This window comes from Marmota flaviventris, chromosome 10, assembly GCF_047511675.1.
Source record: "Marmota flaviventris isolate mMarFla1 chromosome 10, mMarFla1.hap1, whole genome shotgun sequence".
NCBI classification, from domain to species: Eukaryota; Metazoa; Chordata; class Mammalia; order Rodentia; family Sciuridae; genus Marmota; species Marmota flaviventris.
Window position 1 is genome coordinate 90215784 of NC_092507.1, and position 26395 is coordinate 90242178.

The 26395-nt window shown below is 31.3% G+C and overlaps 1 protein-coding gene across 3 annotated transcripts in view; it reads right to left on the minus strand.

Moving 5' to 3' along the window:
• The window catches only part of Col11a1 (collagen type XI alpha 1 chain), a 210341-nt gene that overhangs the window by 79604 nt on the left and 104342 nt on the right, over positions 1–26395 (minus strand). For all 3 annotated transcript variants that reach the window (XM_027943110.2, XM_027943108.2, XM_027943109.2), the window contains 12 exons: positions 25752–25805; positions 24557–24601; positions 22876–22929; positions 22750–22794; positions 16467–16520; positions 14580–14687; positions 11863–11916; positions 7050–7103; positions 6871–6915; positions 6697–6750; positions 6518–6562; positions 2575–2628 (listed from right to left, as the gene is read on the minus strand). In XM_027943110.2, coding sequence (XP_027798911.1) covers positions 2575–2628; positions 6518–6562; positions 6697–6750; positions 6871–6915; positions 7050–7103; positions 11863–11916; positions 14580–14687; positions 16467–16520; positions 22750–22794; positions 22876–22929; positions 24557–24601; positions 25752–25805 — 666 coding nt within the window. The remainder of the gene's footprint in view (positions 1–2574; positions 2629–6517; positions 6563–6696; positions 6751–6870; positions 6916–7049; positions 7104–11862; positions 11917–14579; positions 14688–16466; positions 16521–22749; positions 22795–22875; positions 22930–24556; positions 24602–25751; positions 25806–26395) is intronic.

Sequence of the window (26395 nt, forward strand, 5' to 3'; positions counted from 1 at the left end):
AATGATGATATCCTGGAATGAAAGCAACATGATTTTTAGTGGTGTTTCTAGACAGTCTAAGGCAACAAAGTTGATGGTCTATAGGATCAGTATCATCACCACTTTTCTTGATATAAGTATGTACTTCTAATATTAGGCAATTAATCCTAAATAACTATAATGGCTTTCCACTACTACCCAATAAAATAAAGCCAAATAATTGCTAAATAGTTTATTTATAAATGATAATTTTATCCATCCAAATAGGCTGCCCTTTTGATTCAGTTAATGAAGGATGGAGGAAACAAGTTCATCTAATGGGAGGTGTGTATATACAGGAAGTCAAATTGTAGAAAGACTCTTCCAAATAGTTTTTAAATTATCCAGTGAGAAAACACCCTCATGAACACTAGATTTGATATTTTTTCCTACAAATATAAATGTTCCTCATAATAATGATGCTATAAATTTTAATCATTTAAATTTTTTCTTGACTGAGATAACGGTATACTCTCCAAATATGGCAAAAATGACATAAAAGTAAAAGAACCAAAAGAGAACATTCCAAACACTCACTCTGTGTGTGTGTGTGTGTGTGTGTGTGTAATTAGTCTGTAGGAGGAGACTGGTTCTATCCCTCACCTCAATTTTTTCTTTCTTTTTCTATCTCCTGCTTTGGTACTGAGGATTAAACCCAAGGTGCTTAACCTTTGAGCACAACCCTAGCTGCTAAGTTGCTGAAGCTGGTTTTGAACTTACTCCTGCCTCAGCCTCCCAAACCACTGGGATCAATTTCTTCTTTCTATGTCAAAGAGATGAAGGTATTTCTTTATCAAATTTCATAAAACTTTATACCAGAAACATGTTAAGCATTTTTAGTTCATACTTTTAATATTTCACTGGATAGTAAACAGTACACAAATCACTTCATTCAGCAGAGACAGCAATGCTCCTTAATAGTGCCATGTCTCTCCAACTAGACTGTGGGCTTCTAAAGTCTAGGCATCTATTATAATTCTAATACCTCTTAGAGGTAAAATGAGTGCATGATCAATGGCTCCAAACTTAACTAAAAGGCATGTGAAAGAACAAACTGAAAAAGTCTGAGGAAAAATGAGTCCAATGGCTCTCTTTGATAAGATTATCATACCGCATGGGGAAACAACTTGTAACAATGTAAACAAATGTGTAAATGTATAAGTATGATGTATAAAGATATCTAACATAGGAGATATAATAATGTTAAGGCTATATGTCTCAAGTGGATTTTTCTTTTGGCTAAACGATCCATGTACATGGCTTCAGAATACTTTTGGACTTACCTTTGAAAATGTGTATATACAGTCACTTTACAAACCACATTTTCACTTCTCTGTGAAACTGCACATATGATATTGCATTTGGAACACAACTCAGTGAGCAAGACATTATGTGCAGGAAGTATCAATATATTAATAGTAACTATGTGTGTGAATTCACTTATAATCCTATAATGTAGATAATAACCTGATATGTTTGTGGTAATAAAGCAGAACTGTGAAGTGTTAAAATGATACTCTTAAGCAGTGTCTAAAATTATTGCAAAAAGTAAGTGATTACCTAAATGGTTAACCTTTAATTCAAGAAGGTTTTTCAAAATAAATGATTCACCAACTTGATTTGTATACACACTAAAGTTTGGAAGATAGTTTTCTAGTCTAGTTTAGAACAATGATTCACAAACTGTTATGAAACAGTTATCTGTATGGCTAATTAAAATACGGCTGGCAGGTGAAAACTTTGTATTTTTACTAATATCCCAAGTGCAGCTGCTGCTACTGGGCCAAAACAAACATTTTGAGAACCATTGCACTAGACAGATGGGTGAGGTAATTCTAGTGTATATAAAGAAACTGAATTAAGGAAGGAAGGAAGAAAGAGAAAGAGAGAAAAGGAGGAAAAAAGACAAAGAAAGAGAAAACCACTGAACAGGACTATGTTCCCATTAATATTTAAATATGAAAATAAAGCATTTCAATTAACTTTGGGAAAATATTTAATGATGGCATTCAAAACAGTATTATAATCAACAAAATTTTATAATAAGAATATAATTCAATAAATGTTACCATTACATTTTCTAAAAAAATGTATTCTAGAGAGAAAAATAATAAAAACATATAAATCTCAATGTGATGTAAGTGTATCAGATGTTGGAAGAATTTTTGGAAGTGATAATTGAAGATGGATGTAAAATTCCATTTGCAAGATGTAATTTGCTAGTGGAAGATAATAGGAAAATTGCAACACACCAAATTTTTAATGTTTAATGATTAAGAGTATTTATTGTACAATATTTAAATAATAAATATTGTAGAAAAGTAATTGACAAAATAATATTCATATTACTTAAAAACAATGCAAAATAAGAGATGTTCAAATTATATTAAAATTCTTTGAATTCATAAATGGAAAACATTCTTTTACATTTTATTTTCAATTTTGCTTTTATAGGGATTTAATCAACATCTACATCTCATAATTATTTAAATTGCAACTCTCAAAAATGTGAAGATATTATAAAATAAAGAAAGAAAGGGAAATTATGACACTTACAGGAGGGCCTTTTGGTCCAGGAAATCCAACTGGACCCTGAGGTCCTTGAGGACCCTGAAAGTAAAGAGTATAGAAAGCTTAATGATATGCCTGGAAAGAGAAACCTCCATGCCTTATGGCTTATTTGTACAGATAAAATACAGAACAACATGTAACTTCTTCACAGTAGTGACAAAACTATGGTACTATGATATGATAACTAGTACTAATAGAAAAGCAAAATAATTTTTTACTACTTAAAATTGCACATCATAGGAGCACTGTACGTATTTAGAGTTCATATAAAAAGCTAATAGAACAATAGTTAGCAATAAGTTCCACAGATTTTTTTATCTTTGAATGTTGGCTATAAACATTCATAAAAGGAAAATTTCAATTCAATGCCATACTTCTCCAAAGGAAAAATATGTTTAAAAGTGACTCCATAAATTTTCTGGCTCTAGTTAGTTACAAATAAAAGGGAAAATAAGGGGCTGAGGCTGTGGCTCAGTGGCAGAGCGCTTGCTTAGCATGTATGTGGCACTGGGTTCGATTCTCAGCACCACATATAAATAAATGAATAAAATAAAGGTCCATGCATCTAAAAAATATTTTAAAAAGGGCAAAAAAGTATCTCAAAATAATCATAAAAGATATCTTCAATATTTGTAGATAAAATTTATTTATTTTTGAGGGATGTTACTATCTCATTTTACTCATGTATAAATTTCTTTGGTAGAAAGATAAAAAGAACTTTATTGTATAAGTATTTTCATTAACATTCAGTCTAAATATGCTTTTATAATATTATTCTAGGCTTGATGTTTAATTAACAATATTATTCAACTTTCTTATTTACATATCTTTAAAATGCATGAAGTAGACTCTATTATGATGATTGTGTTGGTGGCAAAAAAAAAAAAATGGTAAAAGTTAATTCTGTGTATGCCAGAATGTAATAATTGTATTCATAAAAAGAAGATATGTAAAATTAAAGATAATATAAATAAAATTTAATAAGTAATACAGTTTTAATAAGATTTATCTACATTCTAAAAGTTTATTAGTGTTGGTCTTTAATAGAATTTTTTTTTTTAAAGTATCAGTTTAGACTTCTCAGGAAAAATTTCATTACTACTCTTCAGGCAATGCTAGTTCTGCAATAAGCATAAGCTTTTACTATTACCAGCATCTCATCCCGAAATGAAAAGGATTCATCAAATTTATATAGTTAAAAAAATATACAACATGAAATTAATAAAATACTGAGGAAATATGTGTAATTTATAAGTTTTTGTACTATCCTTAAACTATGAAAATATGATTCTTAAATATACATCATAAAAAACTTAAGAAAAAAAAATATAGCATTTAAATAAAAAATTTTTAAATAGTATTTTAAGGCTTTACAGTACTCTCTATTCCCCTAACTTCTTCAGACATATTTGCTTTTTAAAATTTTAATACTTTTAAAATAAAATTTGATTTTAAATTTAAGAAACATTTTAAAAATCACTATTTCAATGAAAAGTTTAAAAAATTGAGCTTGCTTTATAAATTCCACAAAACATTATTCACATATTTTCCTTATATTAGTCAAATATAGTAGTATCCCCTTTTCTAATTTTACTTTCCACAGTGTAAGTTACTGGTGATCAATTATGATCTGAAAATATGAAAGTGAAAATACTAGAAATAAACAATTCATTGGTTTAAAATTATGTATTATTTTACACATAGTAAAATTTCATCTCCTTTGGTTCAGTCCACCTGGAACATAAAGAATCCCTTATTCAGGGCATTTACACTGTAAATACTACACACCTATTAGTCATTCAGTAGCCATTTGAATTATCAATCAACTGTCATAGTATTGCAATGGCTGTGTTCAATTTAATCTTATTTTACTAAATAAGGTCCTCAAAGCACAAGTATAAGGATGATGGTAATTTTGTTACAGTATGTTATAATCTATTTTATTATTATTGTTAATAGCTTACTCTGCTTAATTGATAAACTTTATCATACATATGTAGAAAGTATAGGGGGGAAAACATAGTTTATATAGGGTTTGGCACTATCTCCAATTTCAAATACCTTAGAGTCCTGAAGGTAACCATGACAGGTACAGGTAAAGAGGGACTACTATCGTTTCTGGGTAAGATAAAAAATGTTTAAAGAATCAGGCTAAAGATTGTGTTTGTACCCAAGTATGAAGACTGTATAATATATCTAGTGTCTAGTTAAATTTTATTATTAGACAAATAATGAATAGTTTTTCATATCCCCTAAATATTACAAATATGCCAAAATTACTCACTTTTTAAGTAGAATTCAAATGTAATTAGGTTTGTTGGTTCTGTTATATTTTGTTTTGTTTTGCTAAATCTGGTAACCTCAGACCCAATTAAATATATTTAACTTTTTTTTTAATATTTATTTTTTAGTTGTAGTTGGACACAACACCTTTGTTTTATTTATTTATTTTTATGTGGTGCTGAGGATTGAACCCAGGGCCTCGCATGCGCTAGGTGAGCACTCTACTGCTGAGCCACACCCCCAGCCTGAAAATGAATCTTTCTAGATTCATATTTAAAACAGACAAAATTACCCTTTGCTTTGATCCTCAAAATGTATTTTTCCCACTCTCAGAGTGTTTTTACATTTACAAGTATTCATACTGTTGGATCTAACCACTATGTCCAAATTAAAATGTGAAAGCATTGAAAGCATATTTATAAGCTGGGGACCTGTCTCATTTGCACATATGAGGACCTGGGTTTGATCCCCAGCACCATGAAAAGCAAACAAAAAGCAAAAAAAAAAGAAAACAAAAAGCATATTTACTTATAAAGAAACATGTTGATTGTTCAATTCTGGAATGCATAAATAAAGCACTAAAAGAGAATATAGTCTGTTCTTTAAAAACAAAGATCAGTGTGCTACAATTTGTTAAACTATTCTAATTTGTTTAGTGATTTGGCCAGTTTAGTTAATCTAATGTGTTGAATAACTGTAATCATCAAATACATCAAATATGTCCATTATTAACTCAAAAGGTGCAGGATGAATGGACTTGATTTGGGAATAATTCATCAAGAATGAGAAATGTTAGGAAAGTTTAATTTAATTAAATATGAGCCAAAATCAGAAAGTAACTAATTAAATATTTATTCTTACATCATATGTACTCACATTTTTGTCATATATAAAAACTAAGTTTCTTTTTTGAAGTAGCAAAACTACTCTTTCTCAGTTTTCCTTTTATAAAACACCTATCATAAGTTTCAAATAATAATCAATAAAAAATACTAACATGACTATATAATATCAAAAGCTATTACAGATACTAAGAAATAATTCTAATATCTTTGACTATAATACAGAGGATAGCATTAAAAAAAAATCTGACTCATGCAAAACAGCATTTTGCCAAAAAAGCCAAACAAAGGGCACGCTTGCTCATCTGTATTTTGCTTTATTTTATATCAATTGAAAATCAATTTACTAAATAGTTTTTCTATTTACTGGAATAGATGTTTTGTCTTGAGTTAAATTTATATTGATTGTGGCTTAATGGCCACTGGTAGCTTGCATTCTACCAGCATAATTTTGCTGCCAGCTCCACAGACAAATTGAGTATTAATATGGAAAACAAGACAAGTGGATGAGAGGGCATAGGTGTTTTAAGCACATTTTAAATAAAAAATTTACATTGGCTTCAGTTTAAGAGTAATATCTTAGGCCAATTACATTATTTCTCTCATTTCTTTAATAAAATTAGATGCATATAACTCATAAAGCTTTTATATTGGCAGGGCGAAGTAAATTAAAGAATATGATTGTTTTTTAACTCAAACAAAATTTTTGTGGATGAATGGATACAGATACTTTTTTCCAGAAGTGTAAACACTTGCAGAAGCACTCATTTTCATCTTATTTTAGGTGACAGAATCATACGTACTCTTTCACCTGGAGGACCAGGAGGGCCATCACCTCCCGAAGTGCCCTAGAAGCAAAAAAAAAAAAAAAAGAGAGAGAAAGAGAGAAGAGAAAAGAAAAATCAGTTTTGATTCCTTGTTATGGCATCCTCCAGAAAAGGAAATTGCAACAAAGATCATTTGAAACAAGTGCCAACAATACCTTTGGGCCCGGTTTCCCAGTGGGACCTCTTGCACCTCTGGAACCTCGAGGACCCTGCATATGAGAGCACAACATGAAACTGATCTAATTCCAAGCAAATCCAAAGGCACAGAAACATTATATTGAAAAATTGAATCACAAATGAAAATCACTGTTTTAAATAAAAGCACTCACCGTTGGACCACGCTGACCCCTCGGGCCTGGTTTGCCAGCAACTCCCTGCCAAAGACAGTTCAAACCGTTTCCATGTGCTGTATACCACAGTAAATTATGAGGTCTGGTGCTGAAATATGGTTTCTCATGCAAGGACACTGACATTAGCTAGTTCAGGATAAAACAATTAAATATCGTACCCGTGCACCTTTCTCCCCATTGGCACCTGGAAACCCAGGAAATCCAGTGGAACCCTAAAATAATAAAAAATAATAAACAATTAATATGATAACTAAAACTAGCAGGCCAAAAGATGTGATTATTTTGGAAAACAGAAATTCTGACACAGCTGGTAATACTTAAATAAAAATATAATTAAAATCATATATAAGTTTAAAGGGACCACATGAGCTCCACTTATGTATTTGAAATTGAACTTACAATGACATCTGAAATCCTGGAAGCATTGAAAGCATGAATTAATAAAACATGTTTTAGTATTTAACTTCAAAAGTCAAATAATTAATAAAAAATTATAACTCCTATTACAAAACAGCAGTCCAATTTTGTGTAAAATGTATTTTTAACTTAATAGTCTACATTCTTGCTTTGACTCTAAAGAAAAATCCTATTTTCATAAGCATGACTAGTCAAACATTAAAACAGAGGCTTTATGAAGATGTTTTTCCTGAATTAACATTATTGTATCCATATGTATATCATTTCAGCTGAATATTTGTGTACTTTTAGAACTTGATAAGTCATATAGGCTGGCCACCTTTCCTCCATGTTTTCTACTTGACCCTTGAATGTGATTACCAAACAAAGCAAGGTACTGAACAATTAAATACTATGCTTAGTATTCCAAAGATAAAAATTCAAGGTTTCTGTCTGCCACGCACCAGTTAAGTAAGTTGCATACATTACTTATCCTGTTTGAGTATGATTTTTTTTTTTTGCAAAATGAGGCCAGTAATACATATTTTACAGGTATTTTGAAAGTGAAGGGAGATTGGAATAAAGGAATGCTGAGTAACAATAATAATTAATAATAACAACATATAATACAATGATTATTTTTAAATGCAATAAATACACTGAAACATTATTTCATTTAGGCCACACATGGCCACATTTTACAGATGAAATATAATATAATCTCCAATATTAAAATTCCTCCTTTTGACCTTGTGTATAATCCCAAATTTTTCATCTTGTCAGATATTTCTTTAATCAAGACTGAGACCAGTCTCCTCATAATTGAATAAGGAAATACAGATCAAGGTTCAAATCATTTTATTTACTATAAGTCCCTGGAGATGGCTGGAGGTTTTCTAAATATTTGCCTTTCCTGTTTAGACCACTGTATAATTAGGTTCAATAATGTGTAAAGTCTCTAGCAGATAGGAAATATAACTAAATCTCCTTTGACTTAAACAAATTTTGTGGTTTTTGGATTCAACTGACTTGCATTGACCTACACTAAAACAATTATTCTCCAACTGATAAGTGGTCCCTCTGTCTGAGAATAATCTAATTATTGCTGAAAATATGAATTGGCAAGTCACACTCCATACCTACAGAAATTAAAACACACAATCTGATAGAAGGTTCAAGAATCTGCTCATTCAACAACCTATTCAGATGGTATATACTTTAATGTTTGAGAATTCTTGGAAGCTGTTTCTTAAACATGTACAGTAAGAACAGGCAAGTATAAAATATTACCTATATGCAGAAACAAGATAACTATTTAGCTTTATTCCCAATTTGAAAGTGATGAATATTACATTCTTAGCAAGTAGGCTGAATTCTACTAATTTCTTCCACAAGTGCTATTAAAGTAAATCAGGAAAATTGTATGTAAAGACCTAAGGTAGTTGATGATTAAAATAATAACCCAAAGTATTATGACCCACTTTTCAACATATTCTGATTCATGACTTTAGAGTCAACTTCTGTTCAACCTAAAGACAATTGTTAGACATGAAATTTCCACATACTAGCGGGAAAGTCTCTACTAATTATATTTTGTGAAGGGCTTTTGTAGCTTCTTTCCTTTTTCTACAGAGAATCAGATAAAGGTGCATCTGATAGAGTTTTACGGTATGGCTATTTCAGGAATTTGACAAGAAAATATAAAAATTTATTTTCATTAAATTTTACCCGGGAACAAATATTTAGTTCTGTCTTGACTTGACCAGATAACTAATCATATTTATAAATACTAATTTAAGCAAATTGTTCCCATAGATCAATTTTATTTTCAATACATTTAATTTTTTACATGGTTTCTGCTCTAGGAAGTCAGTGGGAAATAAACACAAAGAGTCCAATCCACAAGTTGAGCAGTTTATAATATATGGGGATAGTATCTTTCTTTTCCTGTGTAAGGAATTATCAACAAAATACAGACTCTGTGAAAAGGCATAACCTGCTTTTAGATAGAAGAAACAAAAAACAAAAGAGACGACAATGTCAAAGACTAATGGTGAAATTATATCAGTTAATAAAAGTGAAACTTTCAAAATTATTTTAAATGCCATTTGAATTGTTAAAGCACACTATCCAGAAAGAGATTTTACAGTTTGAAATAGCTATCATCTTAAAATACGATGGTGTGACTTTTGAATTCCCATTATGGTTTATATTGCTACAAAGACACTGTATAAATTAAAGTGTCTAATTATAGTCCCTAAATTGCTTCAAAGAGATGAGCAATCAAATTTCACTCTTAATATAATAAAGACTTAATTCCATTCAAAATTCATTGGCTTCCACATAGAAAAAAAAAGTGAGGCTATCTTTGATCTTTCATGCACCCATAACTTTTGCTTTAGAAATGAGAAACCCAAAAGTTCTTTGATCATAGAAAAAAAATTTAGTTATGCAGAAAAGAAATATAAAAAATAAAGACCAATATTTCAGACATTTAAGTTAGCGAATTAGAAATACGTTTGATTCCTCTAGGAAGAAATATTTCTATTTAGTCATTCTGTTGCATTTTTCTAGTAAAAAGAATTCAAAGAATACTAAGCAAAGAAATGACTTAGAAGAAACAAAAATAATCAGAATTTCAGATACACTCATAAAATTGTGTTCATTCAAGTAATGTTATGACAGTTTTCTAAGTATTCAAGTCAAAACAAAACAACACCACAATTGTAATTCAGCCCAGTAAATAGATCAAGAATTCATGAAGCCTAAGGCCGTTTATTCTGCAGTGAATAGTTTCTTACAATATTTGTGAAAAAATGTTGACATTTGAAAGAAAGGTAACTGTCAGAGCAATATATTAGAGATAATATTTAAAAGGTCAAAATACTTGTTAAAAATAACTATTCAAAATTTCAGTGTATTAGAAAACATTTAAATGATACTTGTATTATTTTTAAATCACAAATTTTATGAATCTTATTTTAGAAGAGCTCAAAATATTATATGTTTCTTATGAAAAATTATAAGAAAAATCATGACAAGCCTAAAATAGTGTCATCACTAGACAATGAGTTATACAATTTCATGTAGTCTACCTTTCACTGGGGGAGGGACATTTCTGTCTCACCCTAGTTATCTGTGAAATGATTAATAAATATATGTTAATTGTATAATAGAATATTATACAATCAGGATTCACCTTTTCTACTCTATGTATTATGTGTGAATGGGTCAAACTGTGCTATATATAGGGAAATAGATTAATATAGAGAATTTCATCTACGTATACAGTATATAATGAACCCTCCAATATTAATAATCAACATTTACAAACTATCTTAATATACCTCGTCAATGAATCAACTACAGTCTTCACTAAATTGTATGGTTAGCTGGGGAAAAATGAGTACTGGAGATTAAAACACAATTTTAAAACCATCTTTTTTTTTCATAAAATATGTATATTTCAAACACTCAAAAATGGGATTCAGGGGCTGGGGTTGTGGCTCAGCAGTAAAGTGCTCACCTAGCACATGCAAGGCGCTGGGTTTGATCCTCGGTACCACATAAAAATAAATAAATAAATAAGATAAAAGTATTGTGTCCAACCACGATTAAAAACAATTTTTTAAATGGGATTCATGTGATATAATGGGGTTAATAGTGACCCTTCCCCCAAAATAGATACATCCAAGTCCAAAGCTCTGAAACCTGTGAATTCTGCTTTATTTTGAAGAAGGAGGAGGAGGAGGAGGAGAAAAATAAAAATGTCTGGTCTCCCTCAAATGAAATTAAGGATCTTGAAAGGAGATCGTCCTGAATTATCCAGGTGGTTCTTAATTCCAGTGACAGTATCCTTATAAGACACCAAGGAAAAGAAATAGACAATCAGGAAAAAAGACCATGTAAAGATAGGGCAGAGACTGGAGAAATACTGTCAAAAGCCAAAGGACACCCAGAACCACTAGGTGTAGGGTGAGGCCAGGACGCAGTCTCTCCTAAGTCTTGGTAAGGAATGCAGCCCTGCACATATCTTGACTTCCAACTTCTGGCCTCCACAATGGAGAGAAAGTACATTTCCTTGGTTGTAGGTCGAAGTTTGTGAGATTTGTTACAAGTGCCTTGGGAAATAAATACTGATGAAAATGAAGTCAACAGGGTAGGTGAAAGATGTATACCAACCCTATAAAAGACGGAAATCAAGTGGCAATTCAAGCCTGCAGAACAACAGAAATGAAATCAAAAGCTGTCATCCATCAGATGTCATCCACTTGATGACTTTGAAATATTCTAATGTTCTTCCTTGGAAGAGACTTTATTCCAAACACAAGGAAGTAGCCTATTATGCCTTCCTTCCATGATGCTATGTCCTGGAATCCTTCAATCCATGTTCCCATAGGCTCTATAAGATCCATGAACTCTGGAGACCACATACCCCCTGATTGTCACTTGTGGAATTATATTTTATGTTCCCATCTCCTCTACACTATCAACTGTAAAATAATCATGGATGATTAATTTTAAGAGATTTTATAACATGTTGATAAACTATAAAACTCAAGCTAATTATTTTACCTTAGGACCTTGTCTTCCTGGATATCCTGGTAACCCTGGAACTCCAAGCTTCCCCTAAAGTTAAAAAATTAAATAAATAAATAAGTAAAATTAAACTTCAGTGAAAATTTTAATAATTTTTCTAAATACTAGAGTCATATATTTGTACACCTCAAAGGAAGATCAGCAAGTGTTTACACTATTTTATCTACATAACATTTCTTCGTTTCCATTGGAAAAGGAAATTGTTGCTTTTGGCATGTTTCTAATGCTTTAATGTTGCATAATTTAACATCTCCTGAGTAAGGGATAAGACTTTCTTTGGGGACATAAAATCCTAGCTAAAGAAAGCTTTTCCATTTTGTAAACTCCAAGGCATAACAAAAAAAAAATAAGCTTTTTCAACATTAAATACTCATTCAAGATAGTTCATGGAGTTGGAAGTACATTCAGATCTTATTGCTCTAACAGAAGCAAATCTTTTCAGTAAATTATTTCTTTTTTCGCAGTCTAAATATAAAGCAAGTGATGAGTTATTTAACTTTTTCTCAGTAGGTAAACTATGAATAACTGTATTAAAAGATATTGTGAATTAAATTTTGAGCAATTTTTAAATTTATTCAAATATTGGATAAAGCTGGTTAATAAACTTGTTACACATTGAGGGTGATAACTAATAATGATGAATGTTGTGGAGTGTTACTTCTTCTCAGTGGGCACCCACGAATAACTATTTCGTACTAGTACAAGGCGGTTATGGTCAACCTGTAATTGCTAAAATAAAGTATAAACTATAAAGAATTATAACAATTGAAACCAATAATAAGAGGCTTCAAAAGTCATTCTAAAATGTTAGCCCCTAAAATTACTTAATAAATAAATCATTAGTAAGAAAATATAAGTAGAGGGATAAATAAATGAATAAAATGTAAAATTTTACTGTATATCATTTTCTGTAATAAGATGCTTATAAAGGCATACATAATGTATAAAATATTATACACTGATGTCTTAAACATTAGCAAGCTTGAAGTATCATTTCCAGTGTACACTTAAAAAAATAAAAATGGAAATAAACCATTTTTATTGCATTGTACATGCAATATTAAAAGATGAGAAGAACTTCATGAACAAAATTAACATTTTACTGGATAAAGCAAGGCAAGAAATTAAGAACATAGTTGATGACCTCATTATTATAGATTGAACTAAAGAGTTGATGGAGTTATGATTAACATTGCATAGATAAGCAGTCTTCAGATGGAAAATATGCAAACAAGCCCTAAGAAGCATACTTATAATGATGTCCCCTTGGATACATTATGTTTCATAGCTTGTTTTACTCCATTGATTTCAAGGTTAATGAAATTCTCTAATTATGATCACAAAACTATCTATGTTCTACGCTAATTACTACATTAGAATGTATACTCTTACTCATTTTAAAATTATTTAAAAATAAATGCAGACAGTATGTGTTTCTTTTTTCAATATGGTGATAGACAACTTCAGTAAATGCATATAGACATAAGGAAATGTTAAAAATGAAGGATTTTGAGGTAGCAGAAACTGCTGTTGCCTCAGACACACAAGACAGAGTCCGGTGGAGGAGAGATCAAAGTCTCAGGTTAATCCTTAAACTGTGGGCAACTCAGCACTTAAGTAGAAAGGCATAACAGTGCAGTGAGGCTTCGTCTTTCCCTTATCTTTTCTTTACACTGCCCAAACACAATACTGTTCATCAATTCAGACATGGCAAATTTTTCAAAATGCCAAACAGTAGAATTGTCATATCAGATGATTGCCAATGACATGGCAATTTTTTTTTTTATTTAAATAGCCACAATCCCCACATAATACCTATGTAACCTATTTTACTTCTGGACAGGATGGTTTGGAGGTGAAAATACTAGCGTTTTCGCAAATAGCATGGAACTTCTTTATCTTATAGAAAAACAGCATGCTTATTACAGAAAATATAGACATATGTATGCATAAAACCAGAGAAATCATTTTAATTTCACCATAAGAATCTAATTATATTTTGCTTTAGTGCACATAATGGGATAATACTTATCATAGATATTTCTAGCTATTTTTTTCCTTTTCAATTTAATTTCATGGAATATTTTGAAAAGTTAATTATTCACTAAATGGTCCTGAGATATAATTTTAATGTTGCTTCGTGTTACATTTAAATGTAAATGCAGTGATTGTAAATATTTGTGGCATACACATATAGCCCCATCACTGTTTCTCAAAACAATGAATATTAGTATTTTCCAAGAATACTTCAAACTACAAGTGATAACTTGTGTCATCTTTAAATTAAATTTTTTTGAAAATAAATATTTTAAAAAATATTTATTCTATGAAAATACATGGTTAAAAACACTGTATATTTTGGTTTGAGAGACAAAAATGATTCTACTTGATCCAAAACAATAATCAGAGAACACCTTTTATTAACTCTTTCATCCTTTACTCATTCTCAATTTCTCAGCATCGAATGTGGAAGAGTTGACCCTATATGGCTAAGGAAAGCAGAGGGACCAAAAAAATACGCATAAGTGAAAAATGATAAATGTGTTCTTCTCATGATTATAATCTGGGTAGTATATGGATCAACTTGAAATGTAATAGATTCCTTTAGCTTCCTGACATCAGTGATGAAAAGTATTTAAAATGTCAATGAAGCATCTTCCACAGGGGACCTGTGCATTTAGAGTTTCACCAACCTTTTCTCCTGCTTGACCAGAAGGACCTGGGTCTCCAGTGGGACCTGCACGACCTTTGGGGCCTTCAGGACCATCTTCTCCTCTTGGGCCTATTTGGCCAACTTCTCCCTGAAATATAGAGAAATAACATTTTGTAACTTAAAACATGTGGAACCTAACAGGCAGAGATGCTAACCTATCAGAAAATCAGATTCTTTAATTTTTGGTTTGTTTATTCATGTTTTATATTTGACAAGGAAGCTTGCAAGGGTTAGACTTCATTATTTGCTCCATTTCTAAATAAACAACTAAATATAACTTCACATACTGAAAATCTGCAGAAGCTAGATGCTACCATATATGATGTTAACTTGCTTTTGAGACATCTGTGATAGAGAATGACAGAGATGGTGGTGGAGTTAGATATGACAGAGACAAAGAAAGAGACACAGGCAGGGAGAGATTGAGAGAGAGAAAAAAGAATAAATAAGAAAGCTATTTTGGAAATCATCATTTGAAACCCAGAAAAACTATCTTCTTTCTAGACTTCATTTTTATTTTTAAAGAATTAGGAACTGGGATACAAAGTTAATGTTTCCCATCCCGAACAAAGGTTTTTATGTGAATTTGAAGGAAACCAAAGTCTTCTACGGTATGTTTTTCCACTCAGAGGTATTAGGTACATTATCATATAAGTTATTAAAAAAATTTCCAATAAAGCATCTAATTTGCTTTAGGTGAATGATATTATTTTTGTTGTTGTTGCATTTTAGAGCTTATGTTCAGAGAAAAATTTTATTCTTAGAACCTGAAATTCAAAACTACTGAAAATTTATGAAAGTTGCAGACAAGTAGTTTCTAGGCAGCACAGTTTACCACAGAAGAATTAAATTTGGAACAAGCCTGTCAGATTACTTAAAGTAATTTGATAATTGTATTCTAAAACTGTGTCTATATGTCTGTTATATCTCAATAAACTGTGTCTGTTATCTCAATAAATCCATTGTGAGTTGAAAATATCCTGTCAAGAAGCATTTAATACACCTAAGCTATGAAAATTCACAGCTAATCCTAGCCTACCTTAAAAGTGTTCAGAAACTTTACAGTAGTCTACAGTTGACTGAATCATCTAACAAAGTCTGTTTCATAATACAGTGTTGAGTATCTCATGCAATTTACTGAATACTATATTGAGAGTGAAAAATAGACTGTATGTTTGCAATATTATAAATTCAAAAAATTACAAAGTCAAAAATTTTAAGTCAGGGATTGTATATACATATACACAAAGTATATATTATACAGATAGCCCCCAACTTACAATGGTTCAAAACACAATTCTTTTACTTTACCATGGGGAAAAAGCAAAGTACATTCAATAGAAACCATACTTCATATTTGGGATTTTCATCTATTCCCAGGCTGTCATGTATGGTTTGATATTCTCTCAAGTTGTTTGGCTACTGTAAAGAGGCTCAGCTCTCAGTCAAATATATGACCAGCAAGATAACAACTGATACTCCACATTATATTGTGCTGCTAAGCTGATCAGAGATGTTTGACCTACTGCTAAGTAGGTCAGACATTTGAAATGTATTTTCAATTCATAATATTTTCAACATATGATGAGTTTATTGGGACATATAGTTAGTAGATAACTTTGTGTATGGAAAAGTGTGCACCTGTGTGTTTTTATAGGCGAAATGAAAATTTAAGATAATGTCTAGAAAACAAATGGTACTATTCTATCTCCAAGAAACATAAAATGCATGATATTTAAGGAAAAACCCAAGTGAGAAAAATCTTAATAGAAACATTTTACTTATTCTGCACTTGTTATTTTTCAAGATTAGAATGCATGTATAATATGTAATTTTATGTATTAGTATAAATTTTCTTTTTACTCACTCTGTCACCTTTAAGACCCATGTCACCTTTGAATCCTGGAAAGCCGTCTTCACCCTAAGAAATACATGGAATAAACAAAAGTTTAGTCTGACGAGTATAAGAATCTAAAATATGGTTATCTTAAATGAGTGCTAATTATTAGGTGAAATTATCCTGGGAATTATGAATTCTAAATGTGAAATCTCCTTCTTCCCTACTCCATCTCTGTTCCTATTCCCTTAATCCCAGAATCTTCCAATCTTTCTTCAAATATTGGCTATGAATTAAGGAATTTTTCATAAATGTGTCCATTATGTCTTCTGTAGCTCATGACAGAAGTAATTCTGTAATAAAATATATCTTATGCTATTTACATAAAGGAAGTAATTATCATTTAACATGGTTTACAAAGTCTTATCCTATCAAATAAAAAGTTTTACCATTAATTTGCTAATTTTTATCAAAGAATTTTACATTGTGCATTTAAGATCCTATGATTTGGTTGGATGCCTTCTAACTTAATTTGTTCTCTATATTATACTCTCTTCAGGTGAAAATAGGAAGGAGAAAGTATATCATTTGTGTATACAGATTACTTATTGTGGCACTGTACGCACAGAGCAAAGGTGCTGAAAACTGGGCATCCTGTAGCCGTGGAGACATTGGGGCTATGGGACTATTTCCTGCTGTTCCTACTCAAATCTGGAAGCTTCATGAAACTTTACTATCTTTTAATTTCAATAAAAAATAATTTTCTTGAAGATGATTATTCATGTATTCAACAACATTAAGAGAGCAATTCCTATGTTGAAAAGCACTGTGGGATATTTTGAAGTTTTTATTTTAACCAAAACACAGAAGGGAGAACATTTGTAGCTATTTTGGTATAAATGAAGTAGAATGGGAAAGAGAAAAAGAAAAGATGATGTTGAAGATGATGATGATGATGGTGATGGTGGTGGTGGTGGTGGTATTCTGGTGGTGCTGGTGTTTTTGAGGTAAGATGTGAAGGACAGAAGGTATGCTACGTAGTTTGGCATTTTATTTGATAGTAAAAATGGATATAGGTTTTAGAGTTGGAGGAAAGGACTCGTTAGTGTGGTTATGAGAACAAAGTTAGGAAGGACAAACACATATATCTCCGTATCCTACTGGCAAAATAACCTCTCTGAAACACAGAATTGATCATATTATTTTTCATTTTTATATTCCTCAATGTTTTCAAATGAGTAATGATAAATATAAGCTGCCCTCTTCCACACCTTGATCTAGTTCTTGTCCATTTATTCAGACTTTTGTCTTGAATCTCCCCTCTATCTCCACCCAAATCTTTGGATTACATTCTAGAAAAACTAAATTATTTTATTTTCATTGATAACACACCTGCAAAACCTTTCCTTTCTCTGTACATCTGGCAATATTTTACTCTCTTCACAACGCAGCTCATGATTCTGTCATGAAGTATTCCCTGACCTCAAACATTTCCTCCTGAAATTAACCTGTCCATTCAGTGTGTCCCAGCTACATTTCTTATTGCACCAACATGACTTCCTGTTTTGAGTAGATCACAAATCACTTTTCCATTAAATACTAGAGGTAGGAATCATATCTAAATAACCACTGAGTTTCTGGTATCTAATATATTTTGACTTTTGAAACCATGATACTCTGTAAGGATTTACCAAAGGAACATTTGGAAATTATCCATGCCCCAATGGGAATTTGGCAAGGTATGGTAATGTTTAGAAAATACCAAATAGCACGCAATTTGAGCATGAGACCAAAAACCAGAAAAAGCGATCCAAACCACTATCTTGTCTAACTCTGACAGGAATAGAAGTTTTCCTCAGGAGAAAAGAATAAGGTTTTCACATTTTGTGGTGAAGTGACCTTGTAAGGAGCAGAATTATGTTTATACTGAATGCAACTGGAGCAATGGCTGAAGTGTAAGAGTTGAAAATGACCACTTAACTTCCATTAGCTGTTGTCTTCACTACCTTCTCCCTGGAGAGAAGTTGCGTCAGAGGAAATAACACCTGCCAAGTTTAGTTTAAGAAATATTGAACTCTACGTCCAAGAATCAGTAACTGACACTAGGATTGTTTCAGGCAGACTTGTTTGTTTGTTTGTTTGTTTACTTAGAGCTAGAACCCAGTGAATGGGATTCAACTTCAATCAAACTTTGTTGTCAGTATGCATAATTAAGGAAAAGAAATATATGACTCAAATTCATTAGGCAAATTTTTAAACAAATGGCATAACACATTACTGATATTTCCAGTCCTAAAATTGTCAGATCTGAAGTAATCTTCAAAAAAAAAATGTATGGTTTTGGAAGATGAGTACCATAAGAATTCACCAATACCACTTGGTCTATTGGGCTGTGTTACTAGAAGTTTTAAGGAAAATGTCCAAGACAAAAAAAAAAGCAAACAACAACAGAATTTTAATGCTATGCTAGTTAAGGTATATACTTGCTATTTAAGCTTTTGATAATAATTCATATCATATAGTAAAGAAAAAATATCTAATGGTATAATTGTCTAATTTATTCTTTATGTCTAATGGGACATATGGTGGATTGTTTTACATATACAGAGAAAAAAATAAATAATGTATCTTAAAAATTTATCAGGACTTAATGATTTCTCATAGAGTTTGAAAATAAAAAGATTCTTTTTTTATTAGTTTCTTTTTTTTTAAATTTTTTATTGTTGGTTGTTCAAAACATTACATAGTTCTTGACATATCATATTTCACACTTTGATTCAAGTGGGTTATGAACTCCCATTTTTACCCCATATACAGATTGCAGAACCATTAAATTTTTTTCTATTGTTTTCTCATGTTGTTCACGTGTTTTCCCATTTAGGGTATGGATCTAGGGCAGCACAAATTCTATCCTGTAACCTATAGTGTCCCTGAAGGTTTCTAACACCTCGCTTTTAATGGTGAGACCAATTAAAACATTATACAGCCTTAAACTTAATAGCTCCCACTCAGGCATCTATTGCTTTCTCATATTAAACCAAAATGATGAGTTCAATAACTATCTATAGTACAAACAGAAAAATTTCTAAAATGGTTTACAATTTCAAATGGTGGATGAGAGAATGGAAGTAGGGTAGAACTTGATGTTTGTGAGGGAGGAAGAGAGAAGCTAGCAGCAAAAACTTACAGGAAGAGTGAAAGAAGAGCCGACAAATTTGCTGTTGATTGGAGAAAAGTTGGAAAGAAAACAGACAAGTGAGGGGAAGAATAAATAAAAACAAAGAGAAAAAATTAAAGATATAAGAATACAACAAAAATGCAAAACACCATCCATATATCATCATCCTCCACACACTGATGCATTGACAACACCCTGTTCCAAATATGGTAGAGATGTCAGCAAGTAGAAAAATCAAATCAAATCAAATGAATCTCAATGTAAAGTTAAACTGTCTCCATCAGTATTGAAAGTTTCTCACTTTGTGATGTAGAGTCCCAAATCTGTCAAAGATTATTTGAAATGTAAAGGAAATGGCACTGTTTCTGATATCTCATGGGATGACCAGGTCCAGATCAGTCCTCCTAGCTTATTCAACAAATGGTGCTGCCAAAACTGGAAATCCATATGGAGCAAAATGAAATTAAACCTCTGTCTCTCACCCTGCACAAATATCAACTCAAAGTGGATCAAAGTAGAATAGAGACCCTGAGCCTAATAGAAGAAAAAGTAGGCCCAAATCTTCCCCATGCCAGCCTAGGATCTGACTTCCCTAACAAGACCCCTAAAGCACAAGAAGTAAAGTCAAGAATCAATAAATAGGATAGATTTAAATTAAAAAGCTTCTTCTCAGTAAAACAAACAATCAATAATGCGAGGAGAGAGCCTACACTTCGGGAGAATATCTTTACCATATGTGCCTCCAACAAAGCATTAATCTCTGGGATACATAAAGAACTCAAAAAACTTAACACCAAAAAACCCAAATAACCCAATCAATAAATGGGCTAAGGAGCTGAACAGACACTTCACAGAATAAAGATATACAATCAATTAACAAATATATGAAAATATGTTCAACATCTCTAGCAATTAGATGAATGCAAATCAAAACTAAACTAAGATTTCATCTTACTCCAGTCAGAATGGTGATCATCAAGAATACAGGCAACAATAAATGTTGGTGAGGATGTGGGGGAAAAGGTACATTCATACATTGCTGTTGGGACTACATATTGGTACAACCACTATGGAAAGCAATATGAAGATTTCTCAGAAAACTTGGAATGGACCCACCATTTGACCCAACTATCCTTCTCCTCGGTCTATACCCAAAGCCCTTAAAATCAGCATACTACAGTGATGCAGTCATGTCCATGTTTTAGCAGTTCAATTCACAATAGCTAAATTATGGAACCAATGTAGATGTGCTTCAATAGATGAATAGATAAAGAAAATGTGGTATGTATATATTCAATGGAATATTGCTCAGCTTTAAAGAAAAATGAAATTATGGCATTTGTCAGTAAATGGATGCAGTTGGAGAATATCATGCTAAGCAAAATAAACCAATCCCAAAAAAGCAAAGGCCTTATGTTTTCTCCAATATGCAGAAGCTAATTCACTATAGGAATGGGGAAGAGAAGAACAGATTTACCTTAGATAAGGTAGAGAAAAGTGAAGGAAGGAGAGAGGAGGTGATATGGGGATAGGAAGGATAGTTGAATGAAACAGACATTATTGATTTATGTATATATGTGACTGCATAACCAATGTGATTCTACAACATGTACACTCAGAACAATGAGAAATTATATCCCATCTATGTGATATAGCAAAGTATATAAATGCAGTCATCTATAACTAATTAAAACAAATTTTTAAATTTAATTAAAAATTCCATTAAGATTTACATTTTAGATTTTTTAGGACAATCTTATTTTAGAGATTTAAAATGAGGCTCAGTTAGAGTAATCTTTCAGTTTACCCATCTATTTAGTATGGAAACTGAATCAGAATCCATCACTTTTGACTCTAAACTTACAATTTTAATTACTTTCCTCTATATACATTTATTTCTTCTGAAATGATATGTTACTCAAAACAACCAAAAATCTCAAGATATTTCCTACATACAAGCAATATGTCTCCTTTGTGGATTTTTCCTCCTATGTTTCTTGTTATCTATAGTTTTATTTACCTTGGTACTTTGCAATTATCCCTCTTTCCAGCAAGGTCACAAAGTCCCAAGTGGAGACAACACTTTTTAAAATGGACATCCTCCAAATAATTGCAAGTTAACCCTGTCTGAACCATCACTCTTTCTACCACCAGCTTAGCAAGACATTGCACAGACCATCAGTGCTGATCAAGATGACCTGGCATCACCATCCAAGTCATAGAGCTCATTCAAACTGCACATTTGTCATAGAACAATACTGACAATGTAGTGGTACCCTTTATTACATCTCAGTAGTTTGTTTTTTCTAGAAAAAAATGGATTTTAATGTGTATGAGAAATAGATCTCTCCTTGCTATCTGTTGCTCCTGCTGCTACCTATGGGTCTTTTCATAGTATTTTGACTTTAAAAATAAATGATTGCCCTTGGAATCCGTATTAAATGTTATATTAAGATATTATACTGCAAGACTCCGTGTTGTTTTTAATTTTTTATGTAATTTAGTAGTAAGAATTAATCCAATATTGATTCTAGTTAATGCCATTTCCTTTACATTTCAAAATAATCTTTGACTTGGGACTCTACATTCATATTAAACATTTACTTGAAAAAACCCCAAACTGGTCTATATGCCATATTAGAGATGCCATATTCACATACAGTCTAACATACATCCTCTCATCTACCTCTCTCTGGTTTTAATTTAATTTCCCCCTTGCTAACACTTTTCTTTGTGTGTAGTGGCATCACATGGGAAGCCTCCCCTTCTCCCAGTTGTTTTATAATATATTTTAGTTTATGAATTTGGGGATTATTAGTAGAATAAAAAGGAATAAGCAACTGTCATGCATACAACTGGATATTGCCCAAACCCTGTGGCAAACTCTGATTTACAAAGTTAAATACATGTAAGAAAAAAAGGGATAATCTGAACAGTACTAAGCACACTCTCCTTAGGCTACAAGTTTTGTTTTGTTTAAGAGTCCAGGATATGGTATGCAAAATTAGACTCACATTGTCTAATATGTAAAAAATTGCTCAGTATATTTGAAACACATGAAACACATGTTGAAGAAACATAAATTTTATATACTATATACACAAAAATTAAAATCACTTAACAATTAAATTTTACCTTTTCACCTTTAGATCCCTTGAGACCTCTGACGCCATCTGCTCCCTACAGAATAAATTAGAAATATTAAATTAATAACATGTTTTACATTGTAATGAAATAATGTGAAACCAACTTAACATTTACCTTTACTCCTCGGGGACCAGGGTAGCCAATAGGACCTTGGGGACCAGGGGGACCCTAAAAAAAGATTCATTCCAATTTAAATGTATGATACTTTCACAATGCTATGCAAATTCACATACTATAATTTTACCAAATAACCTACAAAAATATGGTATTCTTCTACTATTGATATTTGGTAAAGATTTCTTGGATAGGTTATCATTTTTTTTCTAGAGTTAAATGTGTAAAACAAGCCATGTGATTAGCACTACCCACTTAAACTCACTATATTGCATATTCATGCTAAAAATCATACACCTCTTGTGATTTGGATAAGGTTTGAGTTTTCCCCAAAGGTTCATGTGCTAGAAACTAGGTCTCCTGAGTGGTAATGTTGAGAGGAATAGAACCTTTAAGAAGAAGTATCTAGTGAGAGGTGGTTAGTTTCTTGGGAGTTATTAATGTAGTTCTGCTATTGGAAAAATTGATGTAATTCTCACAGACTATGCTGGTTTCTGTGAGAGCAGGTGGCTATAAAATAGAAAGCCTGGCCCTTGAATCTCTCTTGCTTTATTTATCAACATTTAATTTCTCCATCTCATAAGCAGTCTCACCATGATGTCATCTATTTTTTTAGGAAGCAGCCAAGAGGCCCTCACCAGAGACCAAATTTATGGGATCAATGGATCTTGATCCCTCAAACTGTGAGCTAAACAATATATTTTTTGAAATATTTTACCCACCCTCAAGTATTTCCTACAGCAACACAAAACAGACCAATACCAGAATTGTCCAATATATGTACACAAAATAATGTAAAGAATTAGATAATAAAAAATTTTTAACCTGAAAAAGTTCATTGTGCTCACTGTCTACTGTAGACAATTATAAATTTACCAACAAAATCAATCATTTCTAATAACATTTTGTATAAAACTGTAACATTCCCATGATGAATAATGTGATCAAAATTATGTATTTCCCTTAGTTGGCTTTGCTTGTCTAGTACATGTAAAGGAAACAATATATAATCTATAATTTGCCGTTTTGCAGTAATGCTGAAAATTTTAATGCCATTTTAACAACAATTTAAAACTAGCAACTCTAAAGAAAAATGATCCTATCCCTGCTGCTATAATCTGAACAGTACTAAGCACACTTACTTAGCTTATTGAAAAAGCTTTCATTTAGATATTTTGATAATCATTACACTTAAAATTTAATATCCTCTTGGTTAAAAGTTACCAAAAATAAATATAAAATTGGAGTTACATATACAGTTTAATGATATTCAGTGATTTTTGTTCAATTTAATTATTAGTATGATAATTTATTGCATTCATACTATATATGCAAACATGTATCTATTCCTGATTATGGAAATATATTTTTAAAAAGAAATAATACAGTCCATTTTATAAACATAAAAAATTAAAAGTTATCCATCCAAGCCATGCCTGTTTATTATATCAAAAATAATTATAGAGATTTGATTTATATTAAAATGTTAGGAAATTGTTTTCAGAAATTAAAAGTATATTCATAGACAGAGATTAAATACTTTTGATAGTTTCTAATATTCTCCTGTCCCTTTGTGAGCTCAGAAAAAAAATATATACTATAGAGTTGAACAAATCAAGGTATTTCTTTTTTTCTTGAACATAAGTTGATAGGACACTTAAAAGAATACTTAATAACCTACCAAAGCACCCTTTTCTCCAGACTGGCCTTCTTTTCCAGGGTGACCCTATATATAGAAAAGATACATACCAACAAGGTACAATATTAGTGACAGTTGATAATACTATGAAATTCCTCCTTTTTGTTCAACTATTGAGTTGATATTCTATTTCTTAGAAAATGTTGAGCTTTTTTGTGTCAGTATTTGTATTTTTAAATAACATAGGAAGTGGTAGCATTTAGAAAGAATCAGTAGCTTATATGTATTTCATGAAATATGGAATGCTTTTAAGAAAGATTTGAAAAAGCATGTATAACAATATATTGCTCATTAACAATTTAAAACCAATCTTAATTAGAGTCTTACAGATATTTTAATCTGCCTTATATTTTGCATATCAGTCAAGTGATGGTATGTACATATTCATAAGCAGAGAAAAGCATGTAAATAGAAAATCTGAAAATAGAGCAAAATAATGAACATTAACACTATTAATAATCAAGTTATTCAGATTCAGTAAGTAAAAATCTACAGCTACATGACAATCATACTTAATGAGAAGTAGAAGCAAGACAAAATCATATATCCTGACATTTACAAATCACAGTAAGTAGCCTGTAGAGTAAGAAATGCATAAATAATACATTTTTAAAGTAACAAGGTAGATATTGCATGTTTACATTATTTATTACTATGTTTGGAGAAATAATAAATATTGATACATTTCCAGAGAAGGAATAAATCCCAAAGGTCTGAGGATATTATCTGAGGAAAATTATGAAATGTTTTAGAGTTTCATGTTAATTTTTGGACAAAAGTTAAAAAGAAAGAGTGGATGAGTAAGTGCTTTGCAGAAAAAGAAGTGAGCACAAGGAAAGATACATCACAGAAAATTTAAAGAATGTCAAGGAAAAACATGAGTGGATCTATCTTTCTGGAGCTAATGCTTCTTAAGGAAGTAGAAAAGTTGGTGGATTCTGGAAGGTTCTGGTCTACAGCGCCAATATGAGTTTATCTAGAGGCCACTGTGAGCTCATTAAAGATTTTGCAATTCAGAAGTGACATGATAAAATGGTGTTTTGAAAAGATCAATGTTTAATTACTGGCTCAATTTACTTTTATTATGGACTACATATAATCATTTCTGAAACACATGTAAAATCTACTTTTGAAGATAATATATAGAAAATGTAATGACCAGGTAAATAATACTTACAGGTGGCCCATCAGCACCAGGAAGTCCAGCTAGACCTGGTTTTCCTTGTGGTCCCTAATCAAACAGTGAAAGGGAATATTTTATTTAAAAAATAATAATGAAAAGCTCTGACTATGTACATAGCAATATAGTACTATTCTTGAGACAATGGTTTCTAATTACAAATAATAAACATTTACATAACTTTCTAACATTTTATGTGGAAAAAATGGTATAAATGAAAACCAAATTTACCATATGTAAAAACATGCTAGTTGTAACCATACATAATAATCTTAAATGAGTCCTTTTTAAACATAACAAATTAGTTTATAAATGCCTCAACAAATTGGAGCTTAGAGAATAAAAGTGAAATTACAACTTAAAAATCCATTGACTTAGGGCAATGACAAGATGTTAACAAATGATAATTCAAACACAGTCATGAGCCCCATAACATTTTGCTTAATAATGGACTACTTACTCAATGGTGGACCCATAATGATTATAATGGAGTAGAAACAATCTCACCTAGGGATGTCATAGCCATCTTAAGGTCCTAGTGCATTTCATTACTCACATATTTGTGGTAACATCAAATAAGAATATAATGCTTACAGTTGTATAAAGGTGTTGTACATTTAATTACATGCAGTACATAATTT